The following is a 16,555-nucleotide window of genomic DNA, read 5'->3' as shown; positions in this document are numbered from 1 at the left end:
AAAAAAGAAAGCAACCACCCATATCTTTGAGAAAACTGAGGCTCCTATGATGAAGTCCCTAACGTAGCATTGATAAAGTTCTTCCTGCTTCATGCTGTGTTAGGGACTTCATCAGGGAAGGGACTAATTCCCCTCTGTGCACTCAGCTCTAAGCCTAAATAAAGTAAATCCCTCAACTAACATGTAGACTCCCCCTTTAAGTACCCCCACACCTGCTCCTCATTTTCTGTTCCCTATTCTAGTTAATAGTATGCATTACCACCCAGAAATCTCAGCATCAGCTTTGCTCCACTCTCTGGTTAGTCTGAATCTCTCACAAATCAGCAGGCCCTATGGATTCCACCTCTGAAATGTCTTTTGAGTCTCTCTCCCTGTACCTCTTTGGCCTCAGACAGTCTCCATCCCTATTCTGGTTGGTTGCCTCCTGACTCATCCATATTCTTCGCGTCCGCCATGAATTCTTTCCTCAACACAGACATGATCATGGCAATATTTTGCCTAAAACTCCCTGATGAGTTCTTGTTCTCTACTGATTACTATTTGGTCTTCTTAGCATGACTTTCACAAACTAGTTGTAAGCTATTTTCTATACTGATTTCCACTCCTCACCACACACCAGGCCACTTAATCTGTCCTAGGTACTTCATGCATGACATCTCACCAAATCTTTGTCCATACTTTACTTCACTTGGGATTTTTATTTTTTTATAGATTGGGACCTGAGCTAACAACTGTTGCCAAGCTTCTTTTTTTTTTCCTTCTGCTTTTTCTCCCCAAATACCCCCAGTATATAGTTGTATATTTTTTTAGTTGTGGGTCCTTCTAGTTGTGGCATGTGGGAGGCTGCCTCAGCATGGCCTGATGAGCAGTGCCATGTCTGCACCAGGGATCTAAACTGGTGAAACCCTGGGCCATCGAAGAGGAACACATGAACTTAACTACTTGGCCACGGGGCCAGCCCCAACTTGGGATATTTTTATTTCCTTTTTCTATTTGTCAAAATTTTACTTGTTGGTGCTTCACCTCAATAAAAAATAAATTGTTCTCTTCATAGATTTATCATCAGAAGCCACTCTCACCTTAAGCAGATCCAATTTATGAAAGTCCAATTTTATGATAAAGGCAGCGTATGATTTTCAAAAATGTCCACAACATTAATATCTTTAAATAACTAAATCCCCAGGTATATTTAAACTGCAATTCAATGTATGGCAATTTGGTTTTCAGGAACAGACCTAAGTTCGTAAGAAAAAATTATTTTTATATGTACCCTGTCCTCTAGTGCTTTAGTGAGTGAACAGGTTTGGGCAGTGTCATCATCCAGGGTCAATGAGGAAAAGGTTGGGAGAATGGATAAGTAGCTTGGGGGAAATCCTGAGGCTGTACAGTTCGTTCATCCTTCTCTGGGTTACTGATCCATCTGAATCCCCATTTATGTCAAGGGCCGTGAAGATGGCTGAGATGAGATGAGAAGCTATGGACTCAAAACTCAAACCTGTTTCCAGGATAGAGGGTCTGTGGCAGCTGATGATTAATGCCTGTGTGCTTTTCAGAACATCGAGCTGAAGGTTGAAGTAGAGAGCCTGAAACGAGAACTCCAGGACAAGAAACAGCATCTGGATAAAACATGGTGAGCTGCAGTTTGAGCTGGTTGAATTCTTGGTCCTTTCCAAGTTTGGACCTTTCCCAGGTCCCTTCTGGCTCATTAATCTGAAAGCAATAGATTTGGAACCAAATTCCTTAACCTTAAATCTGGCGTTTGAATACTGTCTCCAACTGAGGAGCTGAAACAAAATGCTTTCTTTCCCTTAAGTCTAGTAATAAGTCTGAGAGACTTTGCCATGGGTTGGTACTTTCACAAGACCTAATGTTATACTTTTCCTATTCAACAGTCTTATAATAACATCAAGGGCTGACATGGAATTTGGGGAAAATGGGCACTCTCATACATTGCTGGTGAGAATGTGAATTGTGGCAACATTTTTGGTAGGTACTACCTACCAAAGTAAAAAATAAGCATTTCCTTTGATCAAATAATCCCTAGAAGAAATCTATTTCTCATAAATAAAAGTACAAATATGGAAGGAGAAGTGTATAAGGATGTTTACTGCATGAATATTTGTAATGGCAAAAACTAGAAACAACTATCCATCAATAGGGCAATGGTTGAAGACGTTTTGATATAACCATACCATGGAATATTACGTAGTCATTAAAAAGAGTGAATTAGCTGTATATTATTATCCTGGTGAGAAGTCCCTGATAGACTAAGTAAGGGGGAAAAGTCCTGAGTGATGTTTATAGTATAAGCCCCTTTGGGTAAAGATAAACAGTCCTCTCTGTGTGTACGTGTGTTTGCTTGATTATGCACCAAAAAAAGCTGGAGGGTTACATACTTAACTTTTTAACATTACTTTATCAGAGGAGTGAGACTGGAGTTTGTGATGGGGAGAAGACTAGATTTTTTTTCTTTATATACTTTTGTGTTGTTAAACTGGTTACTTTTATAATTTATGGTTTTTATAATTTAAAAAAGTTTTTAAGGACAAGTATTATTAAAATTGTTACTAAAAATAATTTTCAGATTATATCCTGGGATGAGTATACATTCCATCTCATCTGGCATCCCTTCTATCTCTATAATATTTCATGTTATTAGGAGACAGTCCAGTGAGATCAGAATACTCAAAAACAGATTCATTTACACACAATATGTTGGTATTACTAAATACTTACTAAGGCGTTAAGTGAGCTAATAGATTTTAAGAAAACTTATAATAAAAATTGAGTAATTTTGAGAATTGTGTAATGCTTTTGAAAATTTTTTTATGTCATTTCGACTTTTAATTAGGTGGCATTATCCTATTTTTAGAAATGAGAAAACTAAGGTACAGAGTATTAAAGTCCTCTCAAATGAATGGCAGAGCCCACATCTTCTGGCATCAAATTCAAGGCTCTTCTGACTTTACAACAGCTGTAGCCTATTCAATCAGGCATTCCTGGCTAACTGAGGTACTCAGAAAATGTATAACTTCCATTCTCAAGATATGGTCATTAGCTGTTCTATTTATCAAGGAATATGGAGTCAAAGTGAAAGTTAATGATTCCTGAGGTCTGCCTATTGGGAGTCTTGGGTTATTCTCTTGACTTGTGTCCCTTTTATGACCGACACCCTTCTACTCCTAAAGGCTGTATAATGCCACAGGAGCTCAAGATAAATATAGCCTCTGGGACAGTGCTGAGTAGTGTCCACCATAACCAATGAAACCTGTAATCTTTAGGGAAGCTGCATTTGGTCTCCATGGACACAAACTTCTGGGGCAAATATTAAAGTATTACTGGGCTTTAGAGCAGCTTTGATTTATCATGAGCCTGTGAAGGTTCTATATTGTTCTCTGCCCTGAGATCAAGAAGATGGCCCGTGGTTCTCAACAAATGTCTTAAAACAGGAATAAAACAAAATCGGAATTAAGATCATTCAGCACTTGATACTGCCCCAAAATTTCTAATCCTCAAACATCCAAGGGCAGCTGTTGTTAGCTATAAATAAGCTGGTGACACCTTACCCGCTTCGTGCTAGTGCCTGGACATTCATTCCTAAGAACATCAGAGAAGCAAAGCTGGGCCAGGACCCTGTGCTTCTATAGATTAAATGTCTGCTCTCTTCATGGACCATGGGAAAACTGGATAGGACTCTGAATAGATAGCCCAGATTCAAGACAATCTATAGGTTAGTGGCTGTAAAAGAGGAGAGCATTTCTGTGGCTGTCCAAATGGGTATTCCATCCCAACAACCTAAATAGAAGGATCACTTTAAATTCAAATAGCAAGAATGACAGGGAACCAGCAAAGCACTCTGGGAGATCAATCTAACTGGAAGAGTCCAGGAACAGATGATAGTGAACATGAGTGTAGTGTTCTGAACCATTTGATGACTACCTGCCTTCCAAATGAAAGATCTCCTCTGGAAGCTATGGCATTAACGAAGCCTCTAGGGAGTCAAGTCTGTTCTGATGGACAAGCAACAGAAACCTGGAGTTGCTGAAAGATTATCTGGAAAGGTTGGAAAGAGCAGTTCCACAAATAACTGCAGAGAAAAAAAGCCTTCATTTTTCTTCTTACCTGTGTGACTCTGAATTACTGAAACGACCTTAATGGGTCCACTTGCTAAATTATGTGACTGGCTCTGAGTGGCTGCCGCTCTATGGTTTTAGGGCTGATGTGGAGAATCTCAACAGCCATAATGAAGCTGAGCTCCGGCGCCAGTTTGAGGAGAGACAACAGGAAACGGAGCATGTTTACGAGCTCCTGGAGAACAAGATCCAGCTTCTGCAGGAGGTGAGTAGGAGTTGTAGGGGTCCACAGAGTCTTCTTTTACCTCTTTCCCTACCACTCTGCCTCCTGGCGTTCCCCTTTTCTCTCCCCACTTTCCTTCTTAAACTTATCAAGAGTCCCTGTGTTTCAGGGCTCCTAACTTGGGTGGGGACTTTGCAGCCTCTCGGTTTTTGTTCTTTTTGCAGGAATCCAGACTAGCAAAGAATGAAGCCGTGCGGATGGCAGCTCTGGTGGAAGCAGAGAAAGAGTGTAACCTGGAGCTTTCGGAGAGACTGAAGGGAGTCAGCACGGAAAGGGAGGATGCACCAGGAGACCGAGCCAAGCCGGATCAACACATGGAGGCCCTGGCCCAGAGAGACAGGTAGGTGCCTTTGGTGCTCTACTGTCACTTTCTTTTGTCTGTTCTCGAGGCTTTGAGAGCATATAGCAGCTGCACTGTTCCTTTTTAAGGACTTACCCTGGGCCTTCACCATTTTCAAGACTTTATGGCTCCCACATCAAAGAATTTCTTTTTAGGGTTCAGTCTTCAATCGTATCCATTAACAGAACTCAATTGTGGACAATCAGGAGGCTTCAGTAGGTATAAGCAGAACAACGGTCAGATGGTGGCAAGCAGGAGATGTGGATTCTCTTCCGTACTCTTATTGAGTACCTGCCACATGCCAGACACTGGGCTAAGCACTAAGGTTACAGAGAAGAAAGACCCAGCTCCTCTCATCTAGAAACATGTTAGGTGATTTTAATAAGTTCTCTGATAGAAGTAACATGCTATACTCTGGGGACATCTAGGCTTGTCATCTATTCCATACTAAAAGAGCAAGGTGCCATTGAATGTTTCCTGGAGGAGGTGAAATCTGAGCTGAGTTTTGACTAGTGAATAGGAGTTAGAAGAAACAGCATAGGAAGTGGGTGGGGAAGGGAAGTGTTCTGTGCAGAAGGAGAAACCGTGGAGGGGAGACACAGGGAAGGGCATATTTCGAGACCTGCAAATAGTTCTACAGAACTAGAGCAGACGGGCCAGGGAAGACTAGTGAGAGGTGAGCTGCCCTGAGAATAGAGGTCTGATTGTGCCAGCTTTGTTTGCCATCATAAGGAACTTGAATGTTCTCCTAAGGGCACTTGGGCAGTTGCCGAGACCACCCCTGTCTGGGTTACTGCAGCACCTTCCTATTCTCTTTACTTCCAGTCTTGCTCTTTTCCATTTCATCCCAATCTAACAATTCAGAGCTGTTTTGAAGTGGAAAATTCAACAATATCAAATTGACAAATAATTTAGCCTCTTAGATGCATGACACTACACTGGCATAAAAAGTCTTTAGTGATTTTTAACTGAATAGGTGAAAAACATACAATATACACACGATGACCTACGTGAGCTTCTTGAGACACAAATCTGATCATGTTATTGAAGAGCCGTTTAAAAACTCTTCACCATCTTCAGGAGAGATCCATTCTCCTTAGCATGGACGTCAAAGCCTTTTATGATCTGAGCCCTGATTTCTCCCAGACTCATCCCCCACCACGACCCCGTCACACTTCAGTGATGCTGGACAAGTAATAATAATGATGACTGAGGCTTGTTGAGCAATTACTACACAGTGAGCCGAGTACTTCACATTCTTGTTTAATTCTCCTAACCATCCCATGAGATAGGGGTTATTACATTTTGTAAATGAAGGAACTGGTATTTAGAGACTTATGTAACATGGTTTCAGGCTTTGCTGGAATCCAAACCCTGAGGCCTCACTGCTCCAAAAGCCTAAAGTGCTATGTCAGGTCTCTAGAGTTTTGCTCATGCTCTTTCTTCTATGGGAAACATCTGTCTTTTTCCCTCCTGGCAAACTCCTCTTCCTTCCTCAAAACTCATTAAGGCATCAGTCGTCACTTCTGTGAAGGCTTTTGTGACAGCAGAATTAAGTCTCTCTCTTGCTGCTTTGTTTTATATATGCATCCATTATTGCACACTTCTCAGGGTGGTGGTGTATTTTCTTTCAGATCTTCCCTGCTAGATTCCCTGAGACTCTATCTCATCTCTGTATCCTAATAAACACTTATTAAACTAAAGGGAAAAAAAAGAACAGAAAACATATGTGTACCTGACAAATAAATTGAGGGAGTTCATATCAGATGGCCTTCAACAGCTTTGCAAAGTAGGAGAGCAGATCATCTGTAGAGACCGAGGGTCAAAGGGATGAGCGAGGTGAGCCTTGAGAATAGTAGAGACGTTCTAGCACAGATCCCATGGGGAATTTGATATAGAGGCCACATTCATCATCATGGTTATCATTACAGCCTGTATTTGTATAATGTTTTTAAGTTTTTAAAGTTCTTTCTCATCCCCAAATCTTAGCTAATCCTCATACCCTAAGTGAATTTGTAATTTGCCTATGAGATTCCTACTTGATTTTCTGGTACCCTTTACCTTTCTGCCAAACTATTTTCCTCCCAAGGTGCTATCATTATCTTACACACTTACACAGGAATAATAACAATTGGAAACATTTCATCTAGAACCAGCACGTTTTCTAAGGAAAGGTGTCTCCAGTACTCTAAGACTTACAAGAAACAGCAAGATATGCCTTGCACATAGTAGATGAGGAATAACTGTTGATTTGAACAAATGGTTTGCATACTTCAGCACAGCATGCACAGTCTTCTACAACTTAATCCTGGTCCAAATTTCCAGCCTCTTCTCCAGCCATTTTCTCTTTCCTCCAGTCTTTCCCTCTTTCCCCTTCCAGTGACTCTTCCCCAAATATATTGTATCTTCATGCCTATTCCTTTGTTCACGCTCCTCCCTCCAAGCCTGGAAGATAACCCAGGCTTCATAATCGCTTCTGCTACACTTCTCCCAGACTCTTCCATGTCAAATGAATCACTTCTTCTTTATCTTTCTTCCTACAACTCCATGCAGCCCCAATGTACTATATGGTATATCCCTCTGGAATGGTAGCACATATTACATTCTATTACTGTTATTTGTTTATATATAGCTGTCTTCCCACTCCCCAAACCCTTGGCACACACACCAAAAGAATTTAAGTTTCTACAGAGCAGAGATTGTGCCTCTTCCAACTTTATATTCCCAGTACCTGGTAGAGGGTATTGAGTGTACATAATGGTTACCCAATAATTGTTTCTTGAATGGAACAACAATTACAACAACAACAAAAAACACAACTTCTGAGCCCTTATTCCAAGAGTTACGTACCTATGGTTGATAGATCCATAGCTTGGCTTCAGGAGGTCTATGAACCCAGTTACAATGTAAGCAAAAAGTCATTTGTGTGTATATTTGGCGGCTGGGGCAGAGAATACATGGCTTACTGAAGAAAAGTATCAAAGAGTTCAGTGACCCAAAAAGTACTCTAGTGGACCATGCAGTCTTTGGAGTGGGCTGAAATATAAAGATAATAATGGTATCCTGACTATGATTGTTGTTCTTACTTTTTTTTTTTTTTGCTACAGAAGAATTGAAGAACTGAGTCAGAGCCTGGCTGCCCAGGAGAAGCTTGTAGAACAGCTATCTCAAGAGAAGCAACAACTGCTACATCTGTTGGAGGAGCCAACTAGCATGGAAGTGCAGGTGAGGTTTGGGCTGTGCTTCCTGAGGCTCTTACTTCATGCTTTCACGAGCCCTACTCCTTTCTATATGTAAGTGTATTGGTTATCCATTACAGTAATGCACTGCTTAACAACAGCATTACATTCTGAGAAGTGAGTCAGGCGATTTGTGGTTGTGCGAACATCATAGTGTACTTACACAAACCTAGCTGGTACAGCCTACTACACACACAGGCTCTTTGGTACTAACCTATGGGACCACTGTCGTATATGCCATCCATCATTGACTGAAACATCATTATGTGGTGTGTGACTATACTGTGTAACAAACTACTAGAAACTTAGGTGTTTAAAGCAACAGACATTTGTTTGTCCACAGTTCCTGTGTGTCAGAAGTCCAGGCATGCCTTAGCTGGGTTTTTTGCTCAGGGCCTGACAAGTCTGAAATCAAGGTGTCAGCCAGGCTGCTTTCTTATCTGGAGCCTCACTGAGGGAATGATCTGCTTCTAAGCTCCCTCAGGATTTTGGAAGAATTTATTTCTCTGTGGCTGTAGAAGTTATGGCAGCTTGCTTTTTCACAGCCAGCAGTGGTGAGAGAGAGAAAAAGAGTATCTGTTGCTTCTCTCACCTCCAGACAGTCTTTTAAGGGGCTTACCTGATTAAGTCAGGCCCACCAGCATACTATCCGTTTTGATTAACTTAAATTCAACTGAGTAGAGACCTTAATTACATCTGCAACATTCCTTAACTTTTGCCATATAACATAGCATAACTATGTAGTGGTATTCCTTCACCTTTGCCATATTCTATTGATTAGAAGCGAGTTACAGGTCCCACCCACACTCAAAGGGTGGGGATTATGCAAAGGTGTGGCTACCAGGGGCTGGGGATCACGGGGCCATCTTAGAATTCTGCCTACCACACTGAGTGGTTTATAACTATACAGAACATGGAATGTGGTTTTAATATTGAAGAGGGAACCCTCACTGCTGTGAAAATAATTGCATCGATGGATATTGTAGTTCTTGGAGGTTACCTCAGAGGGATCTCCCCTCCTCCACTCAACTTTTAATTTACTAAAAAGATACTTTCTAAAGGAACTCTAAGAATATGCCTGTGCTTCAACAATATAGACAATTACCAGGTATTCTTACAGGTCTTAGACCAGTGATAAAGCAAAACGTGCACAGTTTAATTTATTGGCTCACAGATACAAAGGTTGGAGTCAGGATAGAAAGAGCAGTGAGAAGAATGTTTAAAGTGGTGCTTCCCAACCTTTCCTGTGTCACAGTACGAATAGCAAATGATAACATTTATAAGGTGTAGTGGTAAATGGGTGGAGCTTCTCACTTGGAGAGGGCCAGCCTGGGTGCCTAGGCCACAATGAGGGCAGAGGAAATCACTACCTTGGCCACACTTGTAATCCTCTTGGACGTGGCTCCATTTTGGTTGGAAAGCTCTGGTTAACAAACTCAGGCAATGATGTGTATGCGTGTAATTTGACAGAGATGAGTAAAACTTAAAGTTCATAGGCTTTTTCCAAGATACCTATTGAGATATATGGAAGGTTTCTGAAAGGACTCTTGAAAAGATTCCACAACATTTTTTAATTAGAAAGAACTTGGCTGGGAATTGGGAGAATTGGGTTTCTATCCTGATTCTTTCTTTCTTAACTTGTGACTGTGGATACACCACTTCTCACCTTCCATATGTATAAAATGGGAAAATTAGCCTGAAGAATCTCCAAAGTCTCCTATAGTTCTGCCATTCTATTATAATGAGTCCAGCATCATTGGAAAAAGTCTATAGTCCCCGAGGTGAGCACTTTGAAAGACATATTACTCAGGTAAATTCTGAAATAAAATCACCCTATTGCTCTAGTTTTTTTTTTTTTTTAAAGATTGACACCTGAGCCAATGCCTGTTGCCAATCTTTTTTCTTTCTTCTTCTTCTTCTCTCCAAACCCCCCGCCCCCGCCAACCCAGTACATAGTTGTATATTCTAGTCACAGGTCCTTCTAGTTGTGCTATGTGGGATGCTGCCTCAGCATGGCCTGATGAGTGGTGCTAGGTCTGTGCCCAGGATTTGAACTTGCTAAATCCCGGGCCGCCAAAGTGGAGTGTGCAAACTTAACCACTCGGCCATGGGACCGGCCCCTATTGCTCTAGTTTTATATTTACAGATCATAAATACAGATATATTTTGAACACATACTTATTTTCATCAGTATCTTTGGTAAGCACCGAAGTGGGCATATGTAGTTCAATATTTGCAATCCTGATGAGGGAAATTGGTCTGCTATCAGTTTTCAGAACAGACTTGAAGCACAGAAAGATTATAATTTCAGAGAGACTAAATTATTTATATTCTATTTTAGAGGAATACTTAGAACAAGGATAAATACAGCATCCAGAGGATAATAACACTGCATGGGTAGAAAAAAGAAATGTATCAAGTCACCTTAATTGTACTAAATTGATATGCTTCTTTAGTGTTGCCTGGTACCTCTAAAAATTTACGGTTATTATTATTACCCAACTCTTTGTACACTGATAAATCTGATCATATTGAGCTATTAATTCTGTAAATCAGTGTTTCCTAACCTCTTTCATAGAAAGTTCATTTTCTTAGGAAATTATTGTGTGTCTGTGGTACTCTGAAGCAAGTGACTGAGGCTGGTCATGGTTGGACTGATTGCCTGTGTCTACCTCGGGACCCATCTACCATCTGAGAGCTGAGGGGATGGCATCTCAGCACAAGGATGGGCCACTCTGAGGCACACTGGCTAGAACACCCAAGTTGGAAAGCTGTGTCACAGGGGACCTCTGACAGGAAGTCCTCTCAGATGTGGAGGACAGAAAGCCTCCCACAGCTCATGTCCTAGTTTCTCCCTTTTGGTCTGTGCCGTATGAAGAAAATAATTAGGCACTAAGTACTGCCCAGTGTGCACACAATTATTGTATATTATCATTTCTAAAACAGCCCAAAGAGGCCTGGCAGAGAATGCAGCCTTCTAGCAAGCATCCAGATAATCCTCTGAAAACTTCCTTCTTCTCCCAGTGTGTGTTCAGATTCCAAAAGAAAGGACATGGTTTTGGTCACTGTGTTTCTATCTTATATTCTGTGGCCTATACAAAAAGAAATGTTGGAATGATTTCTATAATATCTTGGGAACGTTTAGCCATACTCAAGTGGTACAGATTGCCTTATGGAAGGATACAGTTAAGTCCAAGTTTAGAGAAAGAATCTGATCCTTCAATAACTGATTCTAGTATGAAGTCTCCTGGATTTTAACTAGAGAAGCAAAGTGGGATGAAAGAATGAGCTCAGGTTTTGGAATTTGAATACCAGTGTCAACACTTTTATATACATGGCCTGGGACAAATTACACAACCCCTCCGAGTGCAGTTTCCTCCTCTGTAAAATAGGGATAAAAATACTTAATGTTCAGCTATTTGTAAAGAGCAGAAATGATAGATAAGAAGTGCCTAGGATATTGCTCAAAACATGGTAACTACTATTATCATTGTCCATATGAAGAACCTGAAAGAGAGCTATTCTTAAAATGATTAGGCTATAAGGACATAGTCAATGAGTCAGATATTGCAAACTTCACTCACGTTATAACTACCTTTGTCTTACAAAAGACAAAGACAAAATTAATAAGTATAGCAGTTATTTATTTGTGAGATTAATCGTCACAATTCTCCCTCTGGACCTGTTAGCCTGGAGCATAGAAAAACCATTTTGTAGGCAAAGACCAAACTCAAAATTGTCATTTTTGTTTTTTGCTCAGGAGCAATAACAAGGGAATGTGAACTGTTCAGGGCCAATTGGTCATGATGGGAATTATATCTCACTTTAATCTCCTAGACAAAAGGGAATATCAAAGCACTTTCTATAACATCTTGGGAACATTTAGTCACATTCAAATGATTCAGATTATTATAATATAAAATGTAGAAGTGAATTCATGGAATTTCTTAAATATCTATTTCAAATGTAATTTAAAATATTTATCAATTAATATTCAACAACTTTTCTGTAGTAATAACATCAGAATATCTTGTAGCATTTTCTATGTGCCACACACTTCTTTAAATACCTTATATATTAACTCAAATTAATTTAAGCCTCAAAGCAACCCTGTGAGGTGGATAATGAAATATAAGAAACCTAAAAAGAGATTAATTTATAATAAAGTAATATTTATTTAAATATGTAAATTCTTGGGCACAACTGTATTAAAAGATATAAAGAAATAGTCAGGTACTTTTACCTGTATGGGAAATCACTGTGAATGTCACAGTTCAAATGCAATCTGATCCAGGCATGTTATGTTGGCAATCCAAACATGGCAAGGGGCAATGGCATTAGTAATGAGCAAGGGACAGTGCCAAGGTGAAAAACTCTTGGTAAATTTCAAAAAAAAAAAAAAAAAAAATTTAATTAATTAATTAAATAAATACAATAAAACAGCCCTCCCTTGAATTACATGCCAGTTTAATTTGTGGGAAATTCAGGGTATATTGATGTTGTGTTCATATATACAAGAGAATTAAGTCCTAGGTTCAGATGATTATATAAACAATTTTGTGAGTTCCATCAGTGCCCAGTGGAACAATCGAAAGTCATTCAGATTTTGGAACAATGCTTTGTTCTGTCCATTGCAAGTTATCTCACACCCCTTGCCCCACTCATCATTGTGAGGACAAGAAAAATAAGAAACACCCCCACAAATTTCCAAAACACACTCTAGGATATGGTACAGTTGCTCAGTAAGAATGACTGGTCTTGGGAGTCCTAGCCTTTGAAGGGTTTACAGTCCAATAAGAGATTGGTATGTAAACAAAGAACTGACACAGGGTGATAAATGATGAGAGAGAAATATACGTATAGTGCTAAAGGGACCCACAGATGAGAGGGATTAACTCTACCTTTGGAAATCAGAGAAAGGCTTACCTGGAAGTCACCCTTGATCTGGGGTCTTAAAGGCTGAGTACACCAGGCAGAAACTAGGAGAAGGTCATTCTAGGCAGGGGAACAATATATACAGTGGTGTGGAACATAGTTAAGGAATTGGCAGTAATCAATATTACCAAATATATGATAAGTTTTGGAGAATGATAAAATACATTCATAGTAGGAAAGTCCCATGAATATTGAGATAAGGATGTCGTGTATGCAATGAAGAATTAAAAAAGAAAAAACATTAAGCAAGGGGAATAAAAGCTTATGATTTGCATTTTAGAAAAGCAATCCTGGTGGTTGTTTAGACTAAAGATTGACTGACCAGATAATTGATGTTACCTCTTGAGATAGCAAATCATAGTTTGACATAGATATTAACTGCTTCCTCTAGTCCCTTCTGTAAATTAGGTAAAGGTAAAGAATATTATAAAACCAATTATAAAGTACTTCATCTCCCCTCTTTGTGTACAGTAATGTGTGGCAACTCTTGCATTTGTGACACCGGAAGCCTTTGCTGTGAGTGTTACCCTTGTCTGCTAACAGTAGCAGCATCTTAGTTCTACTGTGTTATGCTCAAAGCTTGTCTGCCATGCCACTTCTCAACACAGGAGCCACACTCCTACAGTGTGGAAGGAACAAGTTCAATTTCTCACCTCTGGGCCTGCCCTGCAGAGACTGAAGAACTTCCTTATCCCCAGCAAAGCCATTCCCAGACCTGGATCCCTTACAGGTGTTGGAGGATGAAGAAGCTTGACTTCTGAGTACTGATTTACTTCCTCCTCCTCTCCCCACCCCTCACAACTGGGAATACCACTGTTGGGCTTTAGAAGAAAGAGAACTCACCAATCTGATGCTGCTGGGTTTGAGTTGTCCAAGTGAAGAATACTCATCTTACCCCACCTCCCATAAACAAGGATTTCTGATGTGATCCCAGTATGAAAGTCCAGACTGGGGTATAATCTCTGAGTACAGGAAGTTTCACTTCAGAGCCTTCATTCTCTCAAATAAGATAGTTTTGATAAAGATCATTTGACTGGATTGATTTTACTACCCCTCTAGCTGTTTTCCTTTTCCATTCTACCAAAGCATTGTACAGCATCCATGTTAGCTGGAGTGTACTTGCACAATACTCATGAACTTCTATGATATAATTAGCTTCACAGAACAACAAAAACTTGGCTTGCCACTGATTGACAACCTTCCATGTTTGCTTCCAGTCTCCCATGTCCAGACAGATCGACAGCGTGGTGTAGGGATCAGAGTGCTCAGGAGCTTTTTGATATAGCTGTCATGCAGCAGTAGCTTATCTATATCTTTTTTACTAGGGACTCTGAAAATCTACGAAAGTGAAGTTTACAGAGCGTTTTTTTTTTTTTTTAAAGATTTTATTATTTTCCTTTTTCTCCCCAAAGCCCCCCCGGTACATAGTTGTATATTCTTCGTTGTGTGTTCTTCTAGTTGTGGCATGTGGGACGCTGCCTCAGCGTGGTCTGATGAGCAGTGCCATGTCCGCGCCCAGGATTCGAACCAACGAAACACTGGGCCGCCTGCAGCGGAGCGCGCGAACTTAACCACTCGGCCACGGGGCCAGCCCCAAGAGCGTTTTTCTCTTTGTTAGTGAAAGTATCCATAAGGTTGCAAGGGAAAGCTGACAATTGTTCCAGTTATTGATATTATTCCCTTCTACAGAATGGTGGAAGCTTCATCTCAAAGAAGCTTTTAAATGAAACCAGACCTGGAGGGTGTGAAGGCAGGGGGAAGTAATGTACTTGCAGAGGAAGGTCTGGAGGCATTCTTACTTTCTTTCTTTCTTTTTTTTTTTTTCTATTTCCCCCCAATATTTATTAACATGTAATTACACGGTGGTTGGCCTAAAAAAATGAAACAGGACAACAGCATTAGGGAGAGGCATCCATTAAGCAATCAGGACCTTCCTACTCACACAAAGCAGCAGACACTCAAGCCATTGCATTTAAGGCTGGTTTGGCGCCTAATGTAAATAGCGCTGCATGCAGTAAGGCATATTTCCTAAAATAGCAAACATTCAGCGTTACCATGGAGAGATCTGCCGTGGAGTGGAGGCTCAGGCAAGAATGCGCTCTGAATGCTCAAGGCAGAGACTGGAAACCTTGCAGGGATTAGTAGCTCAGGCAGCTCCAGCCAACTTCATGTAAGATTATTTTTAGAGCAGCTTTTCAGTATCTCCTTCTTAAGCTGATGAATGTTGAAGCTGGAGACTCATGTACAAATTCCCATGCAACATCGCTGTCTCCCAGACATAACCTTCATTGGTAACATATCTCAGAAACAGGCCTTATTAGCTAAGATAATCATAGTTCTGACCCCTTGGAGAAGCAATGAGGTTGAAAAATAAGGGGCTTCTCTACAGCCTCATTGAAAATATTTATTGAGCATTTACAATGCACAAGGTACTGTTAGATGAAGGAAGAGGAACACAAAGATGTATAAGGTTTAGTGTCTGCCTTCTAGAGATTACAATCTAATTGGAAGGTAAGAAAGTCTGATGGAAACAAAATACAAGGCAGTAGAGAAAGGAAAAAATCATCGTGGGCTGGAGTGGGCAGCGGAGATTCTGATCTGTAAGGAATGAGTAGAATTTTTAATAAGAGATGAAAAGGAAAGGCATCAATTTATTCACTCCTTCAATGATTATTTAATAGATCTAAGAACATACTGTTCTAAGGACCTCAGAAGATAACAAGCTGAAGTAGGTATGGTTCCTCTTCTTAAGGGCACTTACCAGCTAATGGAAAGAAGGCAATATGGAGAAATGACACAAATTACTGTAGGTGCAAGAAGTGCTTTGGAAGTTCAAAGAAGAGAAAGCTATGTCTTTTGAGGGAATTAAGAAAGGCAGCTTAAAGAAAATACTTGAAGGTCAGGTAGGATTTTGACAGGTGGAGGTGGTCATGTTAGAAAGAATATTCCAAGTAGATGAGATGAAGAGGTAGGGAAATTCAGTATAAGGAAGTAGTAGTTGGAATAGAATATATGTAAGGGGACAGTGAGTTTAGGCCAGAAAAATAGGGTGAAGCTAGAGTCAGAGGGCCTTAGATGGCAGGTTAAGAAGTTTATGATTGATGAGTAAGTCATTAGGTCTCCAGGTTACTGTATAGAAAAGTGATATATCTGAGATCTGTTTTGGAAAGATTAATCTGGAATGAAGACAGAGTAGAGGAGAAAGAAGTTGAGGGGACTAGTTGTTATGGAACTCTATTACTTAAATATGAGTCAGAGTGCAACCAGGAAAGGAAATTTTGTGCTAAGGCAAAAGGGTGAAATAAAATTTTAAGATATAATAAACAGTTCATTCATTCATTCATTCATTCATATATTCCAGTCAATGACTATTTATTGAGTGCTTATAAATAGTAAGAATAAGAAGGGCAGAGTCCTTCCCCTAAGGGAGCTTACATTCTAATAAGGGAGACAGATAACCAAGTAATAAAACAAACAAACAAGTAATTGCAAAGTGTGATAAGTATATTGAAGAAAACAAAGAGCAGGGAATGGCAAACTTTTTCTGTAAAAGGTGGTAAAAAGGTAAATTTCTGCAAAAGGTAGTAAAAAAGATAGTAAATAATTTAGACTTTGCAGGTCATAAGATTTCTGCCACTGTAGCACAAAAACAGCCATACACAATACATAAAGGACTTGGCATGAC

The 16,555-nt window shown here is 40.0% G+C and overlaps 1 protein-coding gene across 30 annotated transcripts in view; it reads left to right on the top strand.

Annotated features, from left to right (window-relative positions):
- The window catches only part of PDE4DIP (phosphodiesterase 4D interacting protein), a 176,990-nt gene that overhangs the window by 65,187 nt on the left and 95,248 nt on the right, over window positions 1-16,555 (top strand). For all 30 annotated transcript variants that reach the window (XR_011536717.1, XM_070607692.1, XM_070607695.1 and 27 more), the window contains 4 exons: window positions 1,554-1,630; window positions 4,215-4,338; window positions 4,521-4,696; window positions 7,804-7,921. Coding sequence is in view for 29 of the 30 variants with exons in the window: in XM_070607692.1 (XP_070463793.1) it covers window positions 1,554-1,630; window positions 4,215-4,338; window positions 4,521-4,696; window positions 7,804-7,921 (495 nt within the window). In the remaining variant the exon portion in view is untranslated. The remainder of the gene's footprint in view (window positions 1-1,553; window positions 1,631-4,214; window positions 4,339-4,520; window positions 4,697-7,803; window positions 7,922-16,555) is intronic.

The sequence above is a fragment of the Equus przewalskii genome, unplaced genomic scaffold (genome assembly GCF_037783145.1).
Source record: "Equus przewalskii isolate Varuska unplaced genomic scaffold, EquPr2 ChrUn-13, whole genome shotgun sequence".
Lineage (NCBI taxonomy): Eukaryota > Metazoa > Chordata > Mammalia > Perissodactyla > Equidae > Equus > Equus przewalskii.
This window is presented reverse-complemented; position numbering and strand designations above follow the sequence as displayed.